Source organism: Tachyglossus aculeatus, chromosome 9, assembly GCF_015852505.1.
Source record: "Tachyglossus aculeatus isolate mTacAcu1 chromosome 9, mTacAcu1.pri, whole genome shotgun sequence".
Classification (NCBI taxonomy): Eukaryota; Metazoa; Chordata; class Mammalia; order Monotremata; family Tachyglossidae; genus Tachyglossus; species Tachyglossus aculeatus.
The window spans coordinates 4,286,275-4,305,497 of NC_052074.1; the positions used below are offsets into that span (position 1 = coordinate 4,286,275).

The 19,223-nt window shown below is 46.1% G+C and overlaps 1 protein-coding gene across 4 annotated transcripts in view; it reads right to left on the reverse strand.

The window, feature by feature from the left end:
- Nucleotides 1–416: 416 nt before the first annotated feature.
- Nucleotides 417–19,223, reverse strand: part of ASB3 (ankyrin repeat and SOCS box containing 3) — a 90,590-nt gene continuing 71,783 nt past the window's right edge. For 3 of the 4 annotated variants that reach the window (XM_038751106.1, XM_038751108.1, XM_038751107.1), the window contains 3 exons: nt 17,912–18,163; nt 11,900–12,033; nt 531–815 (listed from right to left, as the gene is read on the reverse strand). In XM_038751106.1, the coding sequence (XP_038607034.1) occupies nt 607–815; nt 11,900–12,033; nt 17,912–18,163 (595 nt within the window). In that variant the 3' untranslated portion in view covers nt 531–606. Of the gene's footprint in view, nt 816–11,899; nt 12,034–17,911; nt 18,164–19,223 lie in introns of all 4 variants that reach the window. The other variant, XM_038751109.1, reaches the window with a different exon arrangement.

Sequence of the window (19,223 nt, forward strand, 5' to 3'; positions counted from 1 at the left end):
CGAGGGGGATCATTCATTCATTCATTCATTCAATCGTATTTATTGAGGCTTACTGTGTGCAGAGCACTGTACTAAGCGCTTGGGAAGTCCAAGTTGGCAACATCTAGAGACGGTCCCTACCCAACAGCGGGCTCACAGTCTAGAAGGGGGAGACAGACCACAAAACAGAACATATTAACAAAATAAAATCAATAGAATGAATAAGTACAAATAAAATAAATAAATAAATAGAGTAATAAATACGTACAAACATACATACATATATACAGGTGCTGTGGGGAAGGGAAGGAGGTAAGATGAGGGGGATGGAGAGGGGGACGAGGGGGAGAGGAAGGAAGGGGCTCAGTCTGGGAAGGCCTCCTGGGATCCGTGACAGGAAGCCAAAGGATGAGATGGTGGAACAAACTTCAAGAGGGTGGGTTTCCATCGCTCTTTATTTTCAATCTTGCAAGGGCGGCAGGGTAAGGCTGAACAATACAGGGCAGACGAGGGTCTAGAGAACCCAGGAGCGTCGAAGCGTCGGCCTACGTGAGCCCGGCCTGCCCAGGCCATGCTTCTCGGCCGCTTTCTCTTCCTGGAGAGATCCCGAACGAGAAACGAGCGGCGTCAACCGGTGCCGTCGGCTCCTCCGGGCTCGGGGTGGTCGAAGTGTTCTGGGATGCTGTGCGTTCTCAGGACGTCTCTGAAGAGCAGGTAGTCGTGCAGGCTCGCCGGGAGCTGCAGCTGAGCCACGCAGCTGGGCCTCCGCACCCGCTCCGCGCTTAGAAGGGACCGGATTTCCAGGCGGCAGAGGTGAGCCAACGGCGGAATGGAGGCTGCAAGGGGGGACAGAATGGGAGCAGGGGGTGAGGAGGATGGGGGCGGGGAGTGAATGGGAAGATGAGATAATAATAATGATGGCATTTATTAAGCGCTCACTATGTGCCAAGCACCGTTCTAAGCGCTGGGGAGGTTACAAGGTGATCAGGTTGTCCCACAGGGGGCTCCCAGTCTTCATCCCCATTTTACAGATGAGGTAACTGAGACACAGAGAAGTGAAGTGACTTGCCCAAAGTCACACAGCTGACAACTGGCGGAGCCAGGAGTGAAGGGGAAGGGGTGGGGGACCCTCCGGGCCGGGCCGGGCCGGGCCGCACCGCGCCGCCGCACTGCTCAGCGCTCAGCACAGGGCTTCGTCCCCCGGCCCCCACCGAACTCATTCTGGACCGTGAGCCCGCTGTTGGGTAGGGACCATCTCTATATGTTGCCAATTTGTACTTCCCAAGCGCTTAGTACAGTGCTCTGCACATAGTAAGCGCTCAATAAATACGATTGATGATGATGATGATGATGATGAATGAATTCAGGCCTGCCTCCTCAGCGCTCACTTGGGGCACAGCCCTCTCCTCACCCCTGGACTGTGAGCCCGCTGTTGGGTAGGGACCGTCTCTATATGTTGCGAACAGTGGGCTCACAGTCTAGAAGGGGGAGACAGAGAACAAAACAAAACATATTAACAAAATAAAATAAATAGAATAGATATGTACAAGTAAAATAAATAAATAGAGTAATAAATCCGTACAAACATATATACATATATACAGGTGCTGTGGGGAAGGGAAGGAGGTAAGGCGGGGGGTATGAGAGGGGGTGAGGGGGAGAGGAAGGAGGGGGCTCAGCTTAACATGTCCAAAACAGAAGTCCTTACCTTCCCACCCAAACCCTGACCTCCCTATCACTTTCCCATCACTTCAGATGGCACCACCATCCTCCCTGTCTCACAAACCGATAACCTTGGTGTTCTCCTTGACTCTTCTCTCTCATTCAACTCACACACTCAATCCATCACTAAATCCTGTCAGTTCCACCTTCACAATATCGCTAAAATCTGCCCCTTGCTACCATGTTAATCCAATCATTTATCCCATCCCGCCTGGATTACCTGTATCAGCCTCCTTGCTGACCTCCCAGCCTCCTGTCTCTCCCCACTCCGGTCCATACTTCACTCTGCTGTTTGGATCATTTTTTCTACAAAAACGTCCAGGACGTGTTTCCCCACTCCAGTGGCTGCCCATCTACCACCTCATCCAACAGAAATTCCTCACCGTTGGCTTTAAAGCCCTCAATCCCCTTATCTCCTCCTACCTCACCTCACTATTCTCCTACTACAGCCCAGCCCGCACGTTTCATTCCTTTCACGCTAACCTTCTCACTGTGCTTCGATCTCGTCTAGCTCATCACCAAGCCCTCACCCCCAGCCCTGCCTCTGAACTGAAATTCACTCATTCATTCATTCAATCGAATTTATTGAGCGCTTACTGTGTGCAGAGCACTGTACTAAGCGCTTGGGAAGTACAAGTTGGTAACATATAGAGACTGTCCCTACCCAACAGTGGGCTTACAGTCTAGAAGTCTAGGAAATACCCTCCCTCCTCAAATCCAACAGCCAATGACTCTCCCCAACCCTTCAAAACCTTCTTGAAAGCACACGTTCTCCAACAGGCCTTCCCTGAATCATTCATTCATTCACTCAATCGTATTTATTGAGCGCTTACTGTGTGCAGAGCACTGTACTAAGTGCTTGGGAAGTACAGGTCGGCAACATCCTCCTTTTCTCTTCTCCCACTCTTTTCTGCATCGCCCTGACTTTTTAGACTGTGAGCCCACTGTTGGGTACGGACTGTCTCTATATGTTGCCAACTTGTACTTCCCAAGCGCTTAGTACAGTGCTCTGCACACAGTAAGTGCTCAATAAATACGATTGATTGATTGATTGATTGCTCCCTTTATTCACCCCCCCCACCCAGCCCCACAGCACTTACGTCCATATCTGCAAATTTATTTATTTAGATTAATGTCTGTCTCCCCCTCTAGAGTGTAAGACCGTTGTGGGCAGGGAATGTGTCTGTTTATTGTTATACTGTATTCTCCCAAGCACTATTAGTAAAGCGTTCTGCACACAGTGAGTGCTCAATAAATAGGAGCCAATGAATGGATGAATTAAGTCAAAGGGAAGCAGCTTGGCCTAATGGATAGAGGCCAGTCCTTGGAGTCAGAAGGACCTAAGGTCCGATTTCAGCTCCACAACATGTCCACAACATGAGAAGCAGCTTGGCTCAGTGGAAAGATCCCGGGCTTGGGAGTCAGAGGTCATGGGTTCTAATCCCGGCTCCGCCACATGTCTGCTGTGTGACCTTGGGCAAGTCACTTAACTTCTCTGAGCCTCAGTTACCTCATCTGTAAAATGGGGATTAAGACTGTGAACCCCACATGGGACAACCTGATCGCTTTGTATCCCCCCCCAGCGCTTAGAACAGTGCTTTGCACATAGTAAGCGCTTAACAAATGCCAACATTATTATTATTATTATTATTCTCTGGGTCTCAGTGACCTCATCTGGAAAATGGGGATTGAGACTGTGAGCCCAATGAGGGACAGGGACTGTGTCCAATCTGATTTGCTTGTATCCACCCCAGCGCTTAGTAAGCGCTTAACAAAGACCCAATTATTAATTATTATTATTACGTCTGCTGTGTGATCTAGGCAAGTCACTTCACTTCTCTGGGCCTCAGTTACCTCATCTGGAAAATCGGGATTGAGACTGTGAGCCCCCTGAGGGACAGGGACTGTGTCCAATCTGATTTGCTTGTATCCAACCCAGCGCTTAGTACAGTGCTTAAGCGCTTAACAAAGACACAATTATTAATTATTATTATTACATCTGCTGTGTGACCTGGGCAAGTCACTTCACTTCTCTGGGCCTCAGTTACCTCATCTGGAAAATGGGGATTGAGACTGTGAGCCCAATGAGGGACAGGGACTGTGTCCCATCTGATTTGCTTGTATCCACCCCAGCGCTTAGTACAGTGCTTGGCACATAGTAAGCGCTTAACAAAGACCACAATTATTAATTATTATTATTACGTCTGCTGTGTGACCTGGGCAAGTCACTTCACTTCTCTGGGCCTCAGTTACCCCTTCTGGAAAATGGGGATTGAGACTGTGAGCCCCATGAGGGACAGGGACTGTGTCCAATCCGATTTGCTTGTATTCCCCACCAGTACTTAGTACCGTGCCTGGCACATAGTAAACACTTAATAAATACCACAAATATTATTATTATTATTATAGTTGTTATCAATTAAACCCACACTCCCTGCCCTCAAGGAACTTAAAACCAAGGAGGGCACTGTTAAGGAAAATCATTCTGCCACACATAACAGAAGGAGTTACACCTTGTTATGATTTCTGAAGTTTTCCAATTGGATACGAAAAACTCATCCATCCGGCCCTTTGAACTATATATCCTGCGGAAGGTTTTAAAAGACATTTTCAAGTGAGAGTAGCAGCCAGACACAAGAGACCTTAAACTGTTGAATAACGTTCTCACCTCTGAAGTTGAGACGACGACCTTCACTGGAAATAATATCACACTTTCTCCCTCGCCTCATTCTTTTGTCTGACCCACGTTATTTAAAAATATCAAATTGGATTGAGTCTCTACACCTACCTAGGGGAAAAATTCCCCAAGGCTGAAGGGCTTATCTAGCCCATTTCCCCGCAAAATGCTCTTATTCCTCTTGCGTGTAGATACGACGGTCTGTAACCCACAGCCTGATAAATATGATTCTAGCGGCAATTCCTAAATCTTCAGCAAACAACTTTAGAGGAAGCGACAAAAAAGCTTCTCACTGGAAAATAACTTGTTACTGCTCCTTCGTGTAATCAAAATCGCAATCTTTTTTATGGTATTTACTTAATCAATCAATCAATCGTATTTATTGTGCGCTTACTGTGTGCAGAGCACCGTACTAAGCGCTTGGGAAGTCCAAGTTGGCAACATATAGAGACAGTCCCTACCCAACAGTGGGCTCACAGTCTAAAAGGGGGAGACAGAGAACAAAACCAAACATACTAACAAAATAAAATAAATAGAATAGATATGTACAAGTAAAATAAATAGAGTAATAAATATGTACAAACATATATACATATATACAGGTGCTGTGGGGAAGGGAAGGAGGTAAGATGGGGGGGTGGAGAGGGAGATGAGGGGGAGAGGAAGGAAGGGGCTCAGTACAGTACTCTTCACACAGTCAGCACTCAATAAATACAATTGAATGAGTGAATGAATGAATGAATGAATGAATGAATGAATGAATGAATGAATGAACTCTGTGCCAAGCACTCTTTCATGCACCGGGACAGAAACAAATCAAACAGGTCTGGCACGGGCCCTGTCCCACAGTGGGCTCACAGACTAAATAGGAAGAGAACGGGTATTAAGTTCCCATTTTACACTCGAGAAAACTGTGGCACAGAGAAGTTGTTTTGTTTTGTTGTTTTTTCAATGTTTGCTCAGCTCTTACACTTTGCCGGGCACCGTACTAAATGCTGGCTAGTTAGAATTTAATCAGGTTGGACACAGTCCGAGTCTCACGTGGGGTTCACGGTCTTAATCCCCATTTTCCAGAGGAGGTAACTGAGGCACAGGGAAGTAAAGCGGCTTGCCCAAGGCCAAACAGCAGACATATAGCGGAGCTGGGATTAGAACCCATGACCTCTGACTCCCAAGCCCGTGCTCTTTCATCATCATCATCCTCAATCGTATTTATTGAGCGCTTACTGTGTGCAGAGCACTGTATTAAGTGCTTGGGAAGTACAAGTTGGCAACATCTAGAGACAGTCCCTACCCAACAGTGGGCTCACAGTCTAGAAGGGGGGAGACAGACAAGAAAACAAAACAAGTAGAAAGGCATCAACAGCATCAGTATAAATAAATAGAATTATAGATATAGACACATCATTAATAAAATAAACTGTGAAGTGGCTTGCCTAAAGTCACACAGCAGACACGTGGTGGAGTAGGGCTTAGAACCCAGGTCCTCCTGACTCCCAAGCCTGTGCTCTATCCACTAGGCCAAACTGCTTTTCATCATCATCAATCGTATTTATTGAGCGCTTACCGTGTGCAGAGCACTGTACTAAGCGCTTGCACTGCATCCTAATTCCCCATCCTATTTCAAGCCAACTGCCAACTCGTCTCGAGACTGCAAACTCGATGTGGGCAGGGAATGCTAATGTTGATTGTTATATTGTCCTCTCCCAAGCGCTCAGTACGGTGTTCTGCGCAAAGTAAGCTCACGACAAATACTGAATGACTGAATGAATGGTAGGAGTCTTTTGTAGCGAAAACCTGGAACTCGAAAGATGGCAAATTTTACAGACTCGAGGGCGATTCTTCCGAAAATCCTACTGTTAGGGTTAAAGGGCCAGGGTTAGGGTTAGGTCTGGTTTGCGGTCTTTCACTCCACAGCTTACAATGTCTTTCCAGTTAGAGCCAAAGGGCTGCTTTCCTGACCTCACACCTCCCGTCCTCCGCTTCCGAGAGCTGGGATCCGGCGGGAAGAAATGTGGAGGAAAGACACGGAGTTCAAAACTCAACAGTGGGAGTCATCGATCTAACCGCGCAGCAGACTCGGAAAAATATCGAGGAGGCAATGCTCTGGTGACAAAATCTCCTTAAGCCTCCATGCCTAGGAAAGCCTCTTAAAGGCAAGAAGATCGGCGCTTCGTGCAAGCCCGTGAAGAAGCAGTGTGGCCTAGTGGAAAGTGCACGGTCCTAGGACTCATTCATTCATTCGATCGTATTTATTGAGCGCTTACTGTGTGCAGAGCACTGTACTAAGCGCTTGGGAAGGACAAGTTGGCAACAACTTGGCCAGTCAGAGGAGCTTAGGTTCTCATCCCGGCTCCGCCACTTGTCTGCTGTGTGACCCTGGGCAAGTCACTTCACTTCTCTGGCTTCAGTTACCTCATCTGGAAAATCATCATCATCATCAATCATCAATCGTAATTATTGAGCGCTTACTATGTGCAGAGACTGTACTAAGCGCTTGGGAAGTACAAATTGGCAACACATAGAGGCAGTCCCTACCCAACAGTGGGCTCACAGTCTCATCAATCGTATTTATTGAGCGCTTACTGTGTGCAGAGCACTGTACTAAGCGCTTGGGAAGTACAAGTTGGCAACATATAGAGACAGTCCCTACCCAACAGCGGGCTCACAGTCTAAAAGGGGGAGACAGAGAACAAAACCAAACATACTAACAAAATAAAATAAATAGAATAGATAGGTACAAGTAAAATAAATAAATACATAGAGTAATAAATATGTACAAAGATATATACATATATACAGGTGCTGTGGGGAAGGGAAGGAGGTAAGATGCGGGGGATGGAGAGGGGGACGAGGGGGAGAGGAAGGAAGGGGCTCAGTCTGGGAAGGCCTCCTGGAGGAGGAATAATAATAATGATGGCATTTGTTAAGCGCTTACTATGTGCAAAGCACTGTTCTAAGCGCTGATAGTGAGCCCACTGTTGGGTAGGGAGTGTCTCTATATGTTGCCAACTTGTACTTCCCAAGCGCTTAGTACAGTGCTCTGCACACAGTAAGCGCTCAATAAATACAACTGATTGATTGACTGGGGGGGGGATACAAGGTGATCAGGTTGTCCCACGTGGGGCTCACAGTCTTAATCCCCATTTTACAGATGAGGGAACTGAGGCTCCGAGAAGTGAAGTGACTTGTGGCGGACATGTGGCGGAGCTGGGATTCGAACCCATGACCTCTGGCTCCAAAGCAGATGTTCTTTTCCACTAAGCCACGGGGACTAAGGCTGCATCCAACCCGAGTTTTCTTGTTTCTACCCCCTTCATTCATTCAGTCGTATTTATTGAGCGCTTACTGTGTGCAGAGCACTGTACCCCAGCATTTAGTCCTAATAATAATAATGATGGTGCTGGCGTAGAGTTAGTGCTTAACAAATGCCATTTTTAAAAAAAAAACCCTAACTACCAGAGCATAATTAAACAAGAGGCCTTTGGTGGATATATTCCATTTCAGCAGGGAACCTGTCAGGATTTGCTGTACTGCCTTCCAACTTGCCATATGTCAAGGTGTTCAGAGAAACCCCTCTCCCTTCTTTCCCAGTTGCTATATTAATTATGGTTCTTGTTAAGTGCTGATTCCGTGTCTATACTAAGCCTGATCATCGCATTGGGCACGGTCCCTGTTCCACAAGGGGCTCACAGTCCAAATCGGGAAGACATAGGATTTAATCCCCATCTCACAGATAAGGTAACTGAGGCACAGAAAAGCTGCCCAAAGTCACACAGCAGACAAATCCTCTGACTCCCAGCCCATGCTCTTTCCACTAGGCCTCCCTACATTACGATGATTTTCTCATTTGACCCATCTCTGCTTCTCTCCCTCCGACTGGAAGCTCCTTGTGGACAGGGACTGTTTCTCGGACTTCATCATCATCATCAATCGCATTTATTGAGCGCTTACTGTGTGCAGAGCACTGTACTTCAGTTGTACTTTCCCAAGTGCTCAGTACAGTGTGATGCATTTAACCATAATAATCATTGTGGCGTTTGTTAAGCACTTACTATATGCCAGGCACTGGGATAAATACAAGCTAATTGGGTTGGACACAGTCCCTGTCCCACATAGGGCTCACAGTCTTAATCCCCATTTTACAGACGAGGGAACTGAGGCACAGAGAAATTAAGTGGGAGCACTGTACTAAGCGCTGGGAAGAGTACAATGCAATAAACAGGCACATTCTCTGCCCACAATGAGCTTACAGTCTAGAGATGAGTTTACTCCTGTGCTTCTCAAACTCACCGCCCCTCTCTTTAGCATCATCAATCGTATTTATTGAGCGCTAACTATGTGCAGAGCACTGTACTAAGCGCTTGGGAAGTACAAATTGGCAACATATAGAGACGGTCCCTACCCAACAGTGGGCTCACAGTCTAACTGCCCACAATAGATTCTGCTTTCCGCTACCCAAGTAATTATCGGTTACGGATGCGAGTCGACCCATCATCATCCGAGAAACCCAGGGGTGAAAAGGTGGTTTCGATTCTTCTAGCCAGATTCCTGCTCTGTGGGAAAATGCTCTTTCTAATACCTTAAATCCATCTTCATTCATTATTGCATTTGGCTCCCAATCTCTACCGGGGATCTATTAAATTCATTTCTGCTCAAGGTTCACATTTTTCAGAAGGAAGATTCGCCCATCCTAACGACAAGATGATGGCAGATGCAGATTAATAAATTCTACATATGTAAACTCATAAAACTCCCCAGCAACGTGTCTTCTAGATAACATCGTTGATGGATATTATTAACTCACTAGCCCAGCCTCGAAATAGACTGTGTCCTTTAAAGTGGAGACTCGAAATGCTACTGTTATGTTGGATGGAATGATCTTAGCTTCGAAACTCCCAACACCCTTTTCAATCAATCAATCAATTCACGGTACTTACTGAACGTTCGCTATGTGCAGGGCGCTGTACTAAGCGCTTGGGAGAGTACAATGCATTGACAACAGCAGACACGCTCCCTGCCCGTAATGAGTTTACAGTCAATCAATCAATCAATTAATCCATGGTACTTACTGAACGTTTGCTACGTGCAGGGTGCTGTACTAAGCGCTTGGGAGAGTGCAATGCATTGACAACTGCAGACACACTCCCTGCCCGTAATGAGTTTACAGTCAATCAATCAATCAATTAATCCATGGTACTTACTGAACGTTCGCTATGTGCAGGGCGCTGTACTAAGCGCTTGGGAGAGTACAATGCATTGGCAACAGCAGACATGCTCCCTGCCCGTAATGAGTTTACAGTCAATCAATCAATCCATTAATCCATGGTACTTACTGAACGTTCGCTATGTGCAGGGTGCTGTACTAAGCGCTTGGGAGAGTACAATGCATTGGCAACAGCAGACATGCTCCCTGCCCGTAATGAGTTTACAGTCAATCAATCAATCAATTAATCCATGGTACTTACTGAACGTTCGCTATGTGCAGGGCGCTGTACTAAGCGCTTGGGAGAGTACAATGCATTGGCAACAGCAGACACGCTCCCTGCCCGTAATGAGTTTACAGTCAATCAATCAATCAATCAATCAATCGTATTTATTGAGTGCTTACTGTGTGCAGAATACTGTACTAAGCACTTGGGAAGTCCAAGTTGGCAACATATAGAGACAGTCCCTACCCAACAGTGGGCTCACAGTCTAAAAATTACAGTCCTAATTAAACCCTATGCTTCTCATGGAGCTGAGGGCCCGGCACTGTACTAAGCACTGTGGTGGATACAAGCAAATCGGGTTGGACAAAGTCCCTGTCCCACTTGGGGCTCACAGTCTCAATCCCCATTTTACAGATGAGGAAACTGAGGCACAGAGAAGTGAAGTGATCTGCCCGTGGTCAAACAGCAGACAAGTGACTGACTGAGCCCCTTTTTTCCTCTCCTCCTCCCCACCCTACCTCCTTCCCCTCCCCACAGCACCTGTATATATGTTTGTACAGATTTATCACTCCATGCATTTTACTGTACATATTTATTTATTTTGTTAATGATGTGCATTTAGCTTTAATTCTATTTGTTCTGACGACTTGACACCTGTCTCCATGTTTTGTTTTGTTGTCTGTCTGCCCCTTCTAGACTGTGGGCCCGTTGCTGGGCAGGGATCGCCTCTATATGTTGCCAACTGGGACTTCCCAAGCGCTTAGTACAGTGCTCGGCACACAGTAAGCGCTCAGTAAATATGATTGAATGAATGAAAAGTGGCAGAGCCAGGATTTTTTGGTGTTTGCTGGTATATCTCTAGATGTCTGCGTGGAAATCAGAGGGACCACTGTCACCCTTGTCTCCAAGACACTCTGTGGGCAATGATGGGATTCGGGACCCTTCGTTGGCTGGCCCCTCATCCCCTCCTGGGATGGGATCGCATCCCGCCCCCACCACTTGGCTGCTGTGTGACCTTGGGCAAGTCACTTCCCTTCTCTGGGCCTCTGTTTCCCCATCTGTAAAATGGGGATTAAACACATAGCCTGCCTCCTACTTAGACCGTGAGAAGCAGATCAGTCTAGTGGATACAGCCGGGGCCCAGCAGTCAGAAGGACCTGGGTTCTAATGCCGGCACCGCCACTTGTCTGCTGTGTGATCTTAAGGAAGTCGCTTCACTTCTCTGGGCCTCAGTTCCCTCAGCTGTAAAATGGGGATTAAGACTGTGAGGCCCGCGTGGGACAAGGATTCAGTCGTATTTATTGAGCGCTTACTGTGTACAGAGCACTGTACTAGGCGCTTGGGAAGTCCAAGTTGGCAACATACAGAGATGGTCCCTACCCAACAGCGAGCTCACAGTCTAGAATTGTGTCCAACCTGACTAGCTTGTGCCTACCCCGGTGCTTAGAACAGTGCTCAGCACATAGTAAGCGCTTAACAGATACCATCATCATCATCAATCGTATTTATTGAGCGCTTACTGTGTGCAGAGCACTGTACTAAGCGCTTGGGAAGTACAAGTTGGCAACATATAGAGACAGTCCCTACCCAGCAGTGGGCTCACAGTCTAAAAGGGGGAGACAGAGAACAAAACCAAACATACTAACAAAATACAATAAATAGAATAGATATGTACAAGTAAAATAAATAGAGTAATAAATCTGTACAAACATATATACATATATACAGGTGCTGTGGGGAAGGGAAGGAGGTAAGATGGGGGGATGGAGAGGGGGACGAGGGGGAGAGGAAGGAAGGGGCTCAGTCTGGAAAGGCCACTGTCATCCTCGTGTTCTTCGGCCTGTCGGTGAAGCCCAGGAGAGGGGAGCTACTTCCCTTTTATTTTGTTAGTATGTTTGGTTTTGTTCTCTGTCTCCCCTTTTTAGACTGTAAGCCCACTGTTGGGTAGGGACTGTCTCTATATGTTGCCAACTTGTACTTCCCAAGCACTTAGTACAGTGCTGTGCACACAGTAAGCGCTCAATACGATTGATTGATTGATTGGAATTCCCAGGGCAGCATGGGGGCCGAGATGGACTGAGCGGCTCACCGAAATGCGGCGGGAGAAGCCAAGAGGACCGCTCGGCGTGGAGAGAGAGGAGCTCGAGGACAGCGGGAGGGAGCCGTTTCCAGTTGGAAAACTCCAGGGTGAAGTTCAGAGCCGCATCGTTCGCGGAACAGATCCTGCCGGGAAGAAGTGGGGGACGAAAAGTTAGCACACCGGTTGTCTTTGACACCCAAGTCCCTGAGGCGGGGGGGATTTGTTTTTTTTTTAAATAATAAATAATCATCATCATCAATCGTATTTATTGAGCGCTTACTATGTGCAGAGCACTGTACTAAGCGCTTGGGAAGTACAAATTGGCAACATATAGAGACAGTCCCTACCCAACCGTGGGCTCACAGTCTAAAAGGGGGAGACAGAGAACAAAACCAAACATACTAACAAAATAAAATAAATAGAATAGATATGTACAAGTAAAATAAATAAATAAATAAATAAATAGAGTAATAAATATGTACAAACATATATACAGGTGCTGTGGGGAAGGGAAGGAGGTAAGATGGGGGGGATGGACAGGGGGACAAGGGGGAGAGGAAGGAAGGGGCTGAGTGTGGGAAGGCCTCCTGGAGGAGGTGAGCTCTCAGCAGGGCCTTGAAGGGAGGAAGAGAGCTAGCTTGGCGGATGGGCAGAGGGAGGGCATTCCAGGCATTCCAATAATAATAATCACAGCATGTTCCAAGCACTATTCTATGCACTGAGGCAGATGAAATAAAATAAAAAAATTAATGATGGCATTTGTTAAGCGCTTCCTATGTGCCAAGCACTGTTCTAAGCACTGGGGTAGACACAAGGTCATCAGATTGTCCCACGTGGGGCTCAAAGTCTTAATCCCTATTTTCAGATGAGGTCACTGAGGCACAGAGAAGTTAATGACTTGCCCAAAGTCCCACAGCAGACAAGTGGCGGAGCCGGGATTAGAACCCATGACCTCTGACTCCCAAGCCCGGGCTCTTTCCACTAAGCCACGCTGCTTCTCTAATAATGTTGGCCTTTGTTAAGTGTTTTCTATGTGCCAATCACTGTTCTAAGCGCTGGAGTAGATACAAGGTACAACCCGATCACACAAGACACAGTCACTATCCCACATGGGGCTCACACTCTTAATCCCCATTTTACAGATGAGGGAACTGAGTGGGAACTGCTTCATTTTTCTGGGTTGCAGGTTTAACCGTGACTTGTTCGGAGCCATTTTTAAGCCGTTATTCGCACAGGACACAAGAGGGTAAATCTGTTTGCCTAGGCGATAGTCCAATGGCCCGATGAGTTGACTTTACACAGCAGATGATACCACCGAAATTGATCGTCTCCGACCGCGACACTGTAAGGACACTGTGTATCCAATCACAAACGGGTGACAGTTAATACACCTAATGGCCGGTGACAGTGACAGTCGATTATTCCCTCATTTACAGTCCAAGGGGTGAAAATGCACACAAGAAAAAATTAGTGTCATATTTTAAGTTACCAAAACACATCAAGTTTGTGGATTATATTGTGACAAGCAATTACTCTGCCAGGCACGGTTTTTTGTTTTTTTTTTTTCAAATGGTTTGAGACAAGTAATGCCTACAAAACCACTTACAATTTACATGACAAAGATTTTAAAGGTGGTTACACGTGATGCTAATCAGGCCGAAGGAAAAAGAAAGAAAAGTGCTTCCCCGATAGGCGGAGAATTTTTGTGGGCTGGCAACTCTTATTATACTCAGCCCTTTGAATGTGAATTTTGTCAAAGAAATCAAACATCATCATGTCAGACTGAACACCGGACCGATCCGAGAACAAAAGATTCCACTGAGTCAACGGAGTATTTTGATGTTCCAGTGAAAATCGCAAACAGTACGACGATTTCCCTGCTAATTTCCGCCCATAGCCGTAATGTTGTCAACTACTCAAGTGTAAGAATGAGTCTAAAAGGAAGGAAGGGCTCCTTTAGTGGAATTGGGAGCAAAAAAAAATATGTAGCTTGAGAGATCCCATCACTCAGGAAGCGGTGCTTAAATCCGCCAAGTTATTCGGGGGCTACGTCAAACCACTGTATTTGGGGGGAAGCGAGGGAGGAATGGGAAAAGGGAGGTGAGGGAAAGGAAGGAGAGGGCAGAGAGGGGAATTGAATGAAGGAGGGAAAGAAGCCAGAGCGAGAGGAAGAGAAGGTGAGATTGAAAGGAGCGTGGGGGAGAGGGAAGGTGCAGATGGGAGGGAAATGAGTGGGAGAGAGAGGAGGGGGAAGTGGGAGAAAGAAAAGGGGGAAAAAGGGAAGAAAGAAGAGGGAGGTGGGAGAAAGAAGAGGGAGAGGTGAGAGGGAAAGGAGCTAAAGAGGGGGAGAGGGGAGGTATGAGGAAGAGGAGGAGGAGGACAAAGAGGAGGGAGAAGAAGATGAGAAGGACAGAAGTGGAGATAGGCAGGGAGGGGGAAACTCTGGTCTTAGAGAGACTAGTTTTTGAAGATAATAATAATAATAATAATAGTGGCATTTATTAAGCACTTACTATGTGCAAAGCACTGTTCTAAGCGCTGGGGAGGTTACAAGGTGATCAGGTTGTCCCACGGGGGGCTCACAGTCTTAATCCCCATTTTCCAGATGAGGTAACTGAGGCCCAGAGAAGTGAAGTGACTTGCCCAAAGGCACACAGCTGACAAGTGGTGGAGCCGGGGTTTGAACTCATGACCTCTGGCTCCAAAGCCCGGGCTCTTTCCACTGAGCCACGCTGCTTCTCTCATCATCATCATCCGTGGTATTTATTACGCGCTTCGTATGTGCAGAGCACTTTATTAAACGTTTGGTAGAGTACAATACCACAGAGTCGGAAGACCACTCTCGGCCCAAAACGAGTTTACAGTCTCGAGGGGCGGGGGGGGACTGACGTTAATATAAATAAATAATTTATAATACAGAATTTAAAGCTATATACATAAGTGCTGAGGGAACAGGGGTTGCCCAGAGGACAAAGATAATAATGATACTAATAATGTAGGTATTTGTTAAGCACTTACTATGTGCGAAGCACTGTTCTAAGCCCTGGGGGAGATACAAGGTTGTCGGGTTGTCCTACTTATTCCCCATTTTACAGATGAGGTAACTGAGGCCCAGAGAAGTCAAGTGACTTGCCCAAAGTCACACAGCTGACAAGTGGAGGAGCCGGGATTACAACCCACAACCTCTGACTCCCAAGCCCGGGCTCTTTCCACTAAGCCACGCTGCTTCTAAGATCCAAATGCTTAGAAGGCGCAGCAGGGAAAGTACATTATTATTATTATTATTATATTATTATTATTATATTATTATTATTATTATTATTATCATTATTATTTTAAACGGTGTTTGTTAAGTGCTTATGTGCCAGGCACTGTTGATGATGATGATGATGGCATTTGTTACGCGCTTACTATGTGCAAAGCACTGTTCTAAGCGCTGGGGAGGTTATAAGGTGATCAGATTGTCCCACGGGGGTCTCACACTTAATCCCCATTTTACAGATGAGGTAACTGAGGCACAGAGAAGTTAAGTGACTTGCCCAAAGTCACACAGCTGACAATTGGCGGAGCTGGGGTTTGAACCCATGAACTCTGACTCCAAAGCCCATACTCTTTCCACTGAGCCACTCTGCTTCTGCGTCACCCTGACTCGCTCCCTTTACCCATCTCCCCGCCCCACATCACTTATGTACGTATGTGCAACTTATTTATTTATATGCATGTCTGTCTCCCCCTCAAGACTGTAAGCTCGTTGTGGGCAAAGAATGTCTCTGTTTATTGTTATATTGTCAACTTGTACTTCCCAAGCGCTTAGTACAGCACTCTGCACACAGTAAGCACTCAATAAATACGATTGAATGAATTGAATGAATGAATATTGTCCTCTCCCAAGTGTTTAATACAGTCCTCTGCACACTGTAAGTGCTCAATAAATACAATTGACTGACTGAACCTGATTACCTTGTATCTACCCCAGGACTTCGAACAGTGCTTGACACACAGTAAGGGCTTAACAAATACCATTATTATCATTATTATTATTATTACCATTATAATAATTACTATCAGACTGTATTATTGCTTTCATATTGTATTTGTATCTACACGGTACATTCGCCTCTAGACTGTAGGCTCATTGTGGACAGGGAATGTGTCTTTTTATTGCTATATTGTCCTCTCCCAAGTGCTTAGTACAGTCCTCTGCACACAGTAAGTGCTCAATAAATACAACTGACAGACTGAACCTGATTACCTTGTATCTACCCCAGCTCTTGGAACAGTGCTTGACACATAGTAACTGCTTAACAAATACCATTATTATCATTATTATTATTATTACCATTATAATAATTACTATCAGACTGTATTATTGCCTTCATATTGTATTTGTATCTAGACGGTACATTCACCTCTAGACTGTAGGCTCATTGTGGACAGGGAATGTGTCTTTTTTATTGCTATATTGTCCTCTCCCAAGCGCTTAGTACAGTCCTCTGCACACAGTAAGTGCTCAATAAATACAATTGACTGACTGAACCTGATTACCTTGTATCTACCCCAGCTCTTGGAACAGTGCCTGACACATAGTAACTGCTTAACAAATACCATTATTATCATTATTATTATTATTACCATTATAATAATTACTATCAGACTGTATTATTGCTTTCATATTGTATTTGTATCTAGACGGTACATTCGCCTCTAGACTGTAGGCTCATTGTGGACAGGGAATGTGACTGTTTACTGCTATATTGTCCTCTCCCAAGCGCTTAGTACAGTCCTCTGCACACAGTAAGTGCTCAATAAATACAATTGACAGACTGAACCTGATTACCTTGTATCTACCCCAGCTCTTGGAACAGTGCCTGACACATAGTAACTGCTTAACAAATACCATTATTATCATTATTATTATTACCATTATAATAATTACTATCAGACTGTATTATTGCTTTCATATTGTATTTGTATCTAGACGGTACATTCGCCTCTAGACTGTAGGCTCATTGTGGACAGGGAATGTGTCTTTTTATTGCTATATTGTCCTCTCCCAAGTGCTTAGTACAGTCCTCTGCACACAGTAAGTGCTCAATAAATACAACTGACAGACTGAATCTGATTACCTTGTATCTACCCCAGCTCTTGGAACAGTGCTTGACACATAGTAACTGCTTAACAAATACTATTATTATCATTATTATTATTACCATTATAATAATTACTATCAGACTGTATTATTGCCTTCATATTGTATTTGTATCTAGACGGTACATTCACCTCTAGACTGTAGGCTCATTGTGGACAGGGAATGTGTCTTTTTATTGTTATATTGTCCTCTCCCAAGCGCTTAGTACAATGCTCTGCACACAGTAAGCACTCAATAAATACGACTGAATGAATAAATGAACGCATAAATACGACTGAATGAATAATTATTATTATTATTATGGTATCTGTTAAGTGCTTACTATGTGTCAGGCACTGCAGTAAGGGCTGGGATGGATACAAGCATATCAGGTTGGAAACACGCCCTGTCATCATCATCATCATCAATGGTATTTATTGAGCGCTTACTGTGTGCAGAGCACTGTACTAAGCGCTTGGGAAGTACAAGTTGGCAACATATAGAGACAGTCCCTACCCAATAGTGGGCTCACAGTCTTGTGGGGCTCACAGTCTCAATCTCCATTTTACAGATGAGGTATCTGAGGCCCAGTAAAGTGACTTGCCCGAGGTCACACAGCAGACAAGGGGAGGAGCCGGAATTAGAACTCATGACCTTCTGATTCTGAGGCCTGGGCTCTATCCACTAGGCCACGCTGCTTCTCTAACAAATGAATGAATGAATACTGCTTCTCTAATGAATTCATTCATTCATTCAACTGTATTTATTGAGCGCTTACTGTGCGCAGGCACTGAATGAATCATCATTATTACTCACCCCTCCCCAGGGGTATTCCCCAGGCCAGGGCCGACCAGGGGCCGAGGGATTGAGAACAGAGAGGGCGCGTGTCTTACCAAGAGGGGCACAGCAGGTTGACGGGGTCGAATCCGGCGAGCAGGAGGGCGGGCAGCCACTGCTTGAAACGGGCCTGGGAGCCGCTGGCTTGGCACAGAAACTCGGACGTGTGGTTCCAACGAGCCACCGGGCAGCCCCTCCTCAAGAAGTCCCGGAACAGCGGAAACCTCTGGTGCTCCAGGCAATGCGCCAGATGTACCTCCGTCAGTCGGACTCCGTATTTCAGGAGGACGTCGATGATTTCAAAAACCCTATGGCCCCGGAAGGGCCCCGAAAGACAACAGACAGCACTCTGGTGAGGGTAAGGAGAAGGTCGGTCAAGACTGTCCTCCGGAACTGCTGAGACGGTACGTCACGTCTACCTTCTCCGGTGAGCTGTCTTTTCTCAGGGGTGTAGTACGGAGCCCTGAACACGGGACGTGCTCAGTAAGTACCGACGGCTGGCTGCTCGTTGTGGACAGGTTGTATTGTACTCTCTGAAGCGCTTACTACAATCAATCAATCAATCAATCGTATTTATTGAGCGCTTACTATGTGCAGAGCACTGTACTAAGCGCTTGGGAAGTACAAATTGGCAACATATACTACAATGCTCCGCGCTTAGTAAGCCCTCAATAAATACCATTGATTGATTGATTGATTATTTGGGGAGTGTCTTTCTTCCTGCAGTGGGTTGATATCACCGCTTCTACAGGAGGACTTCCCCAGTCGATCGGTAATCTGGGCAGGTGGTATCCCCTCCAACTGTCCCCTTACATTTTTTAGGGTCCCGAATCATATAACTGGAGTACTTCTGTACATTTCCGTATATTTCTTCCATAGCCTAGCCAATCACCTTGCCCCCTCCTACTTCACCTCGCTACTCTCCTATGACAACCCAGCCTGCACACTTACGCCAACCTACTCACCGTACCTCCGTCTCGTTAATCTCACCGCTGACCTCTCCCCTCCTTCAAAGCCTTCCCAGACTAAACTCCCTTTTCCTCGTCTCCCGCTCCCTCTGCATCACCCTGACTTGTTCCCTTTATTTATCCCCCTATCCCAGCCCCATAGCACTTGTGTCCATTTCTGCAATTTATTGATTTAATGCCTGTCTCCCCCTCTAGACTGTAAGCTTGCTGTGGGCAGGGAATGTGTCTATTATACTGTTCTACTGGGCACTCCCAAGTGCTTAGTCCAATGCTCGGCATACTGTAAGCACTCAATAAGTATGATTGACTGACTTAAGGAATGTTCCCCTTTCCCTCTTCTTCCCATCTGGGAATGAAAGTGCCCACCTCCACCGCTGGACTGTCAATTCCTCAAGGACAG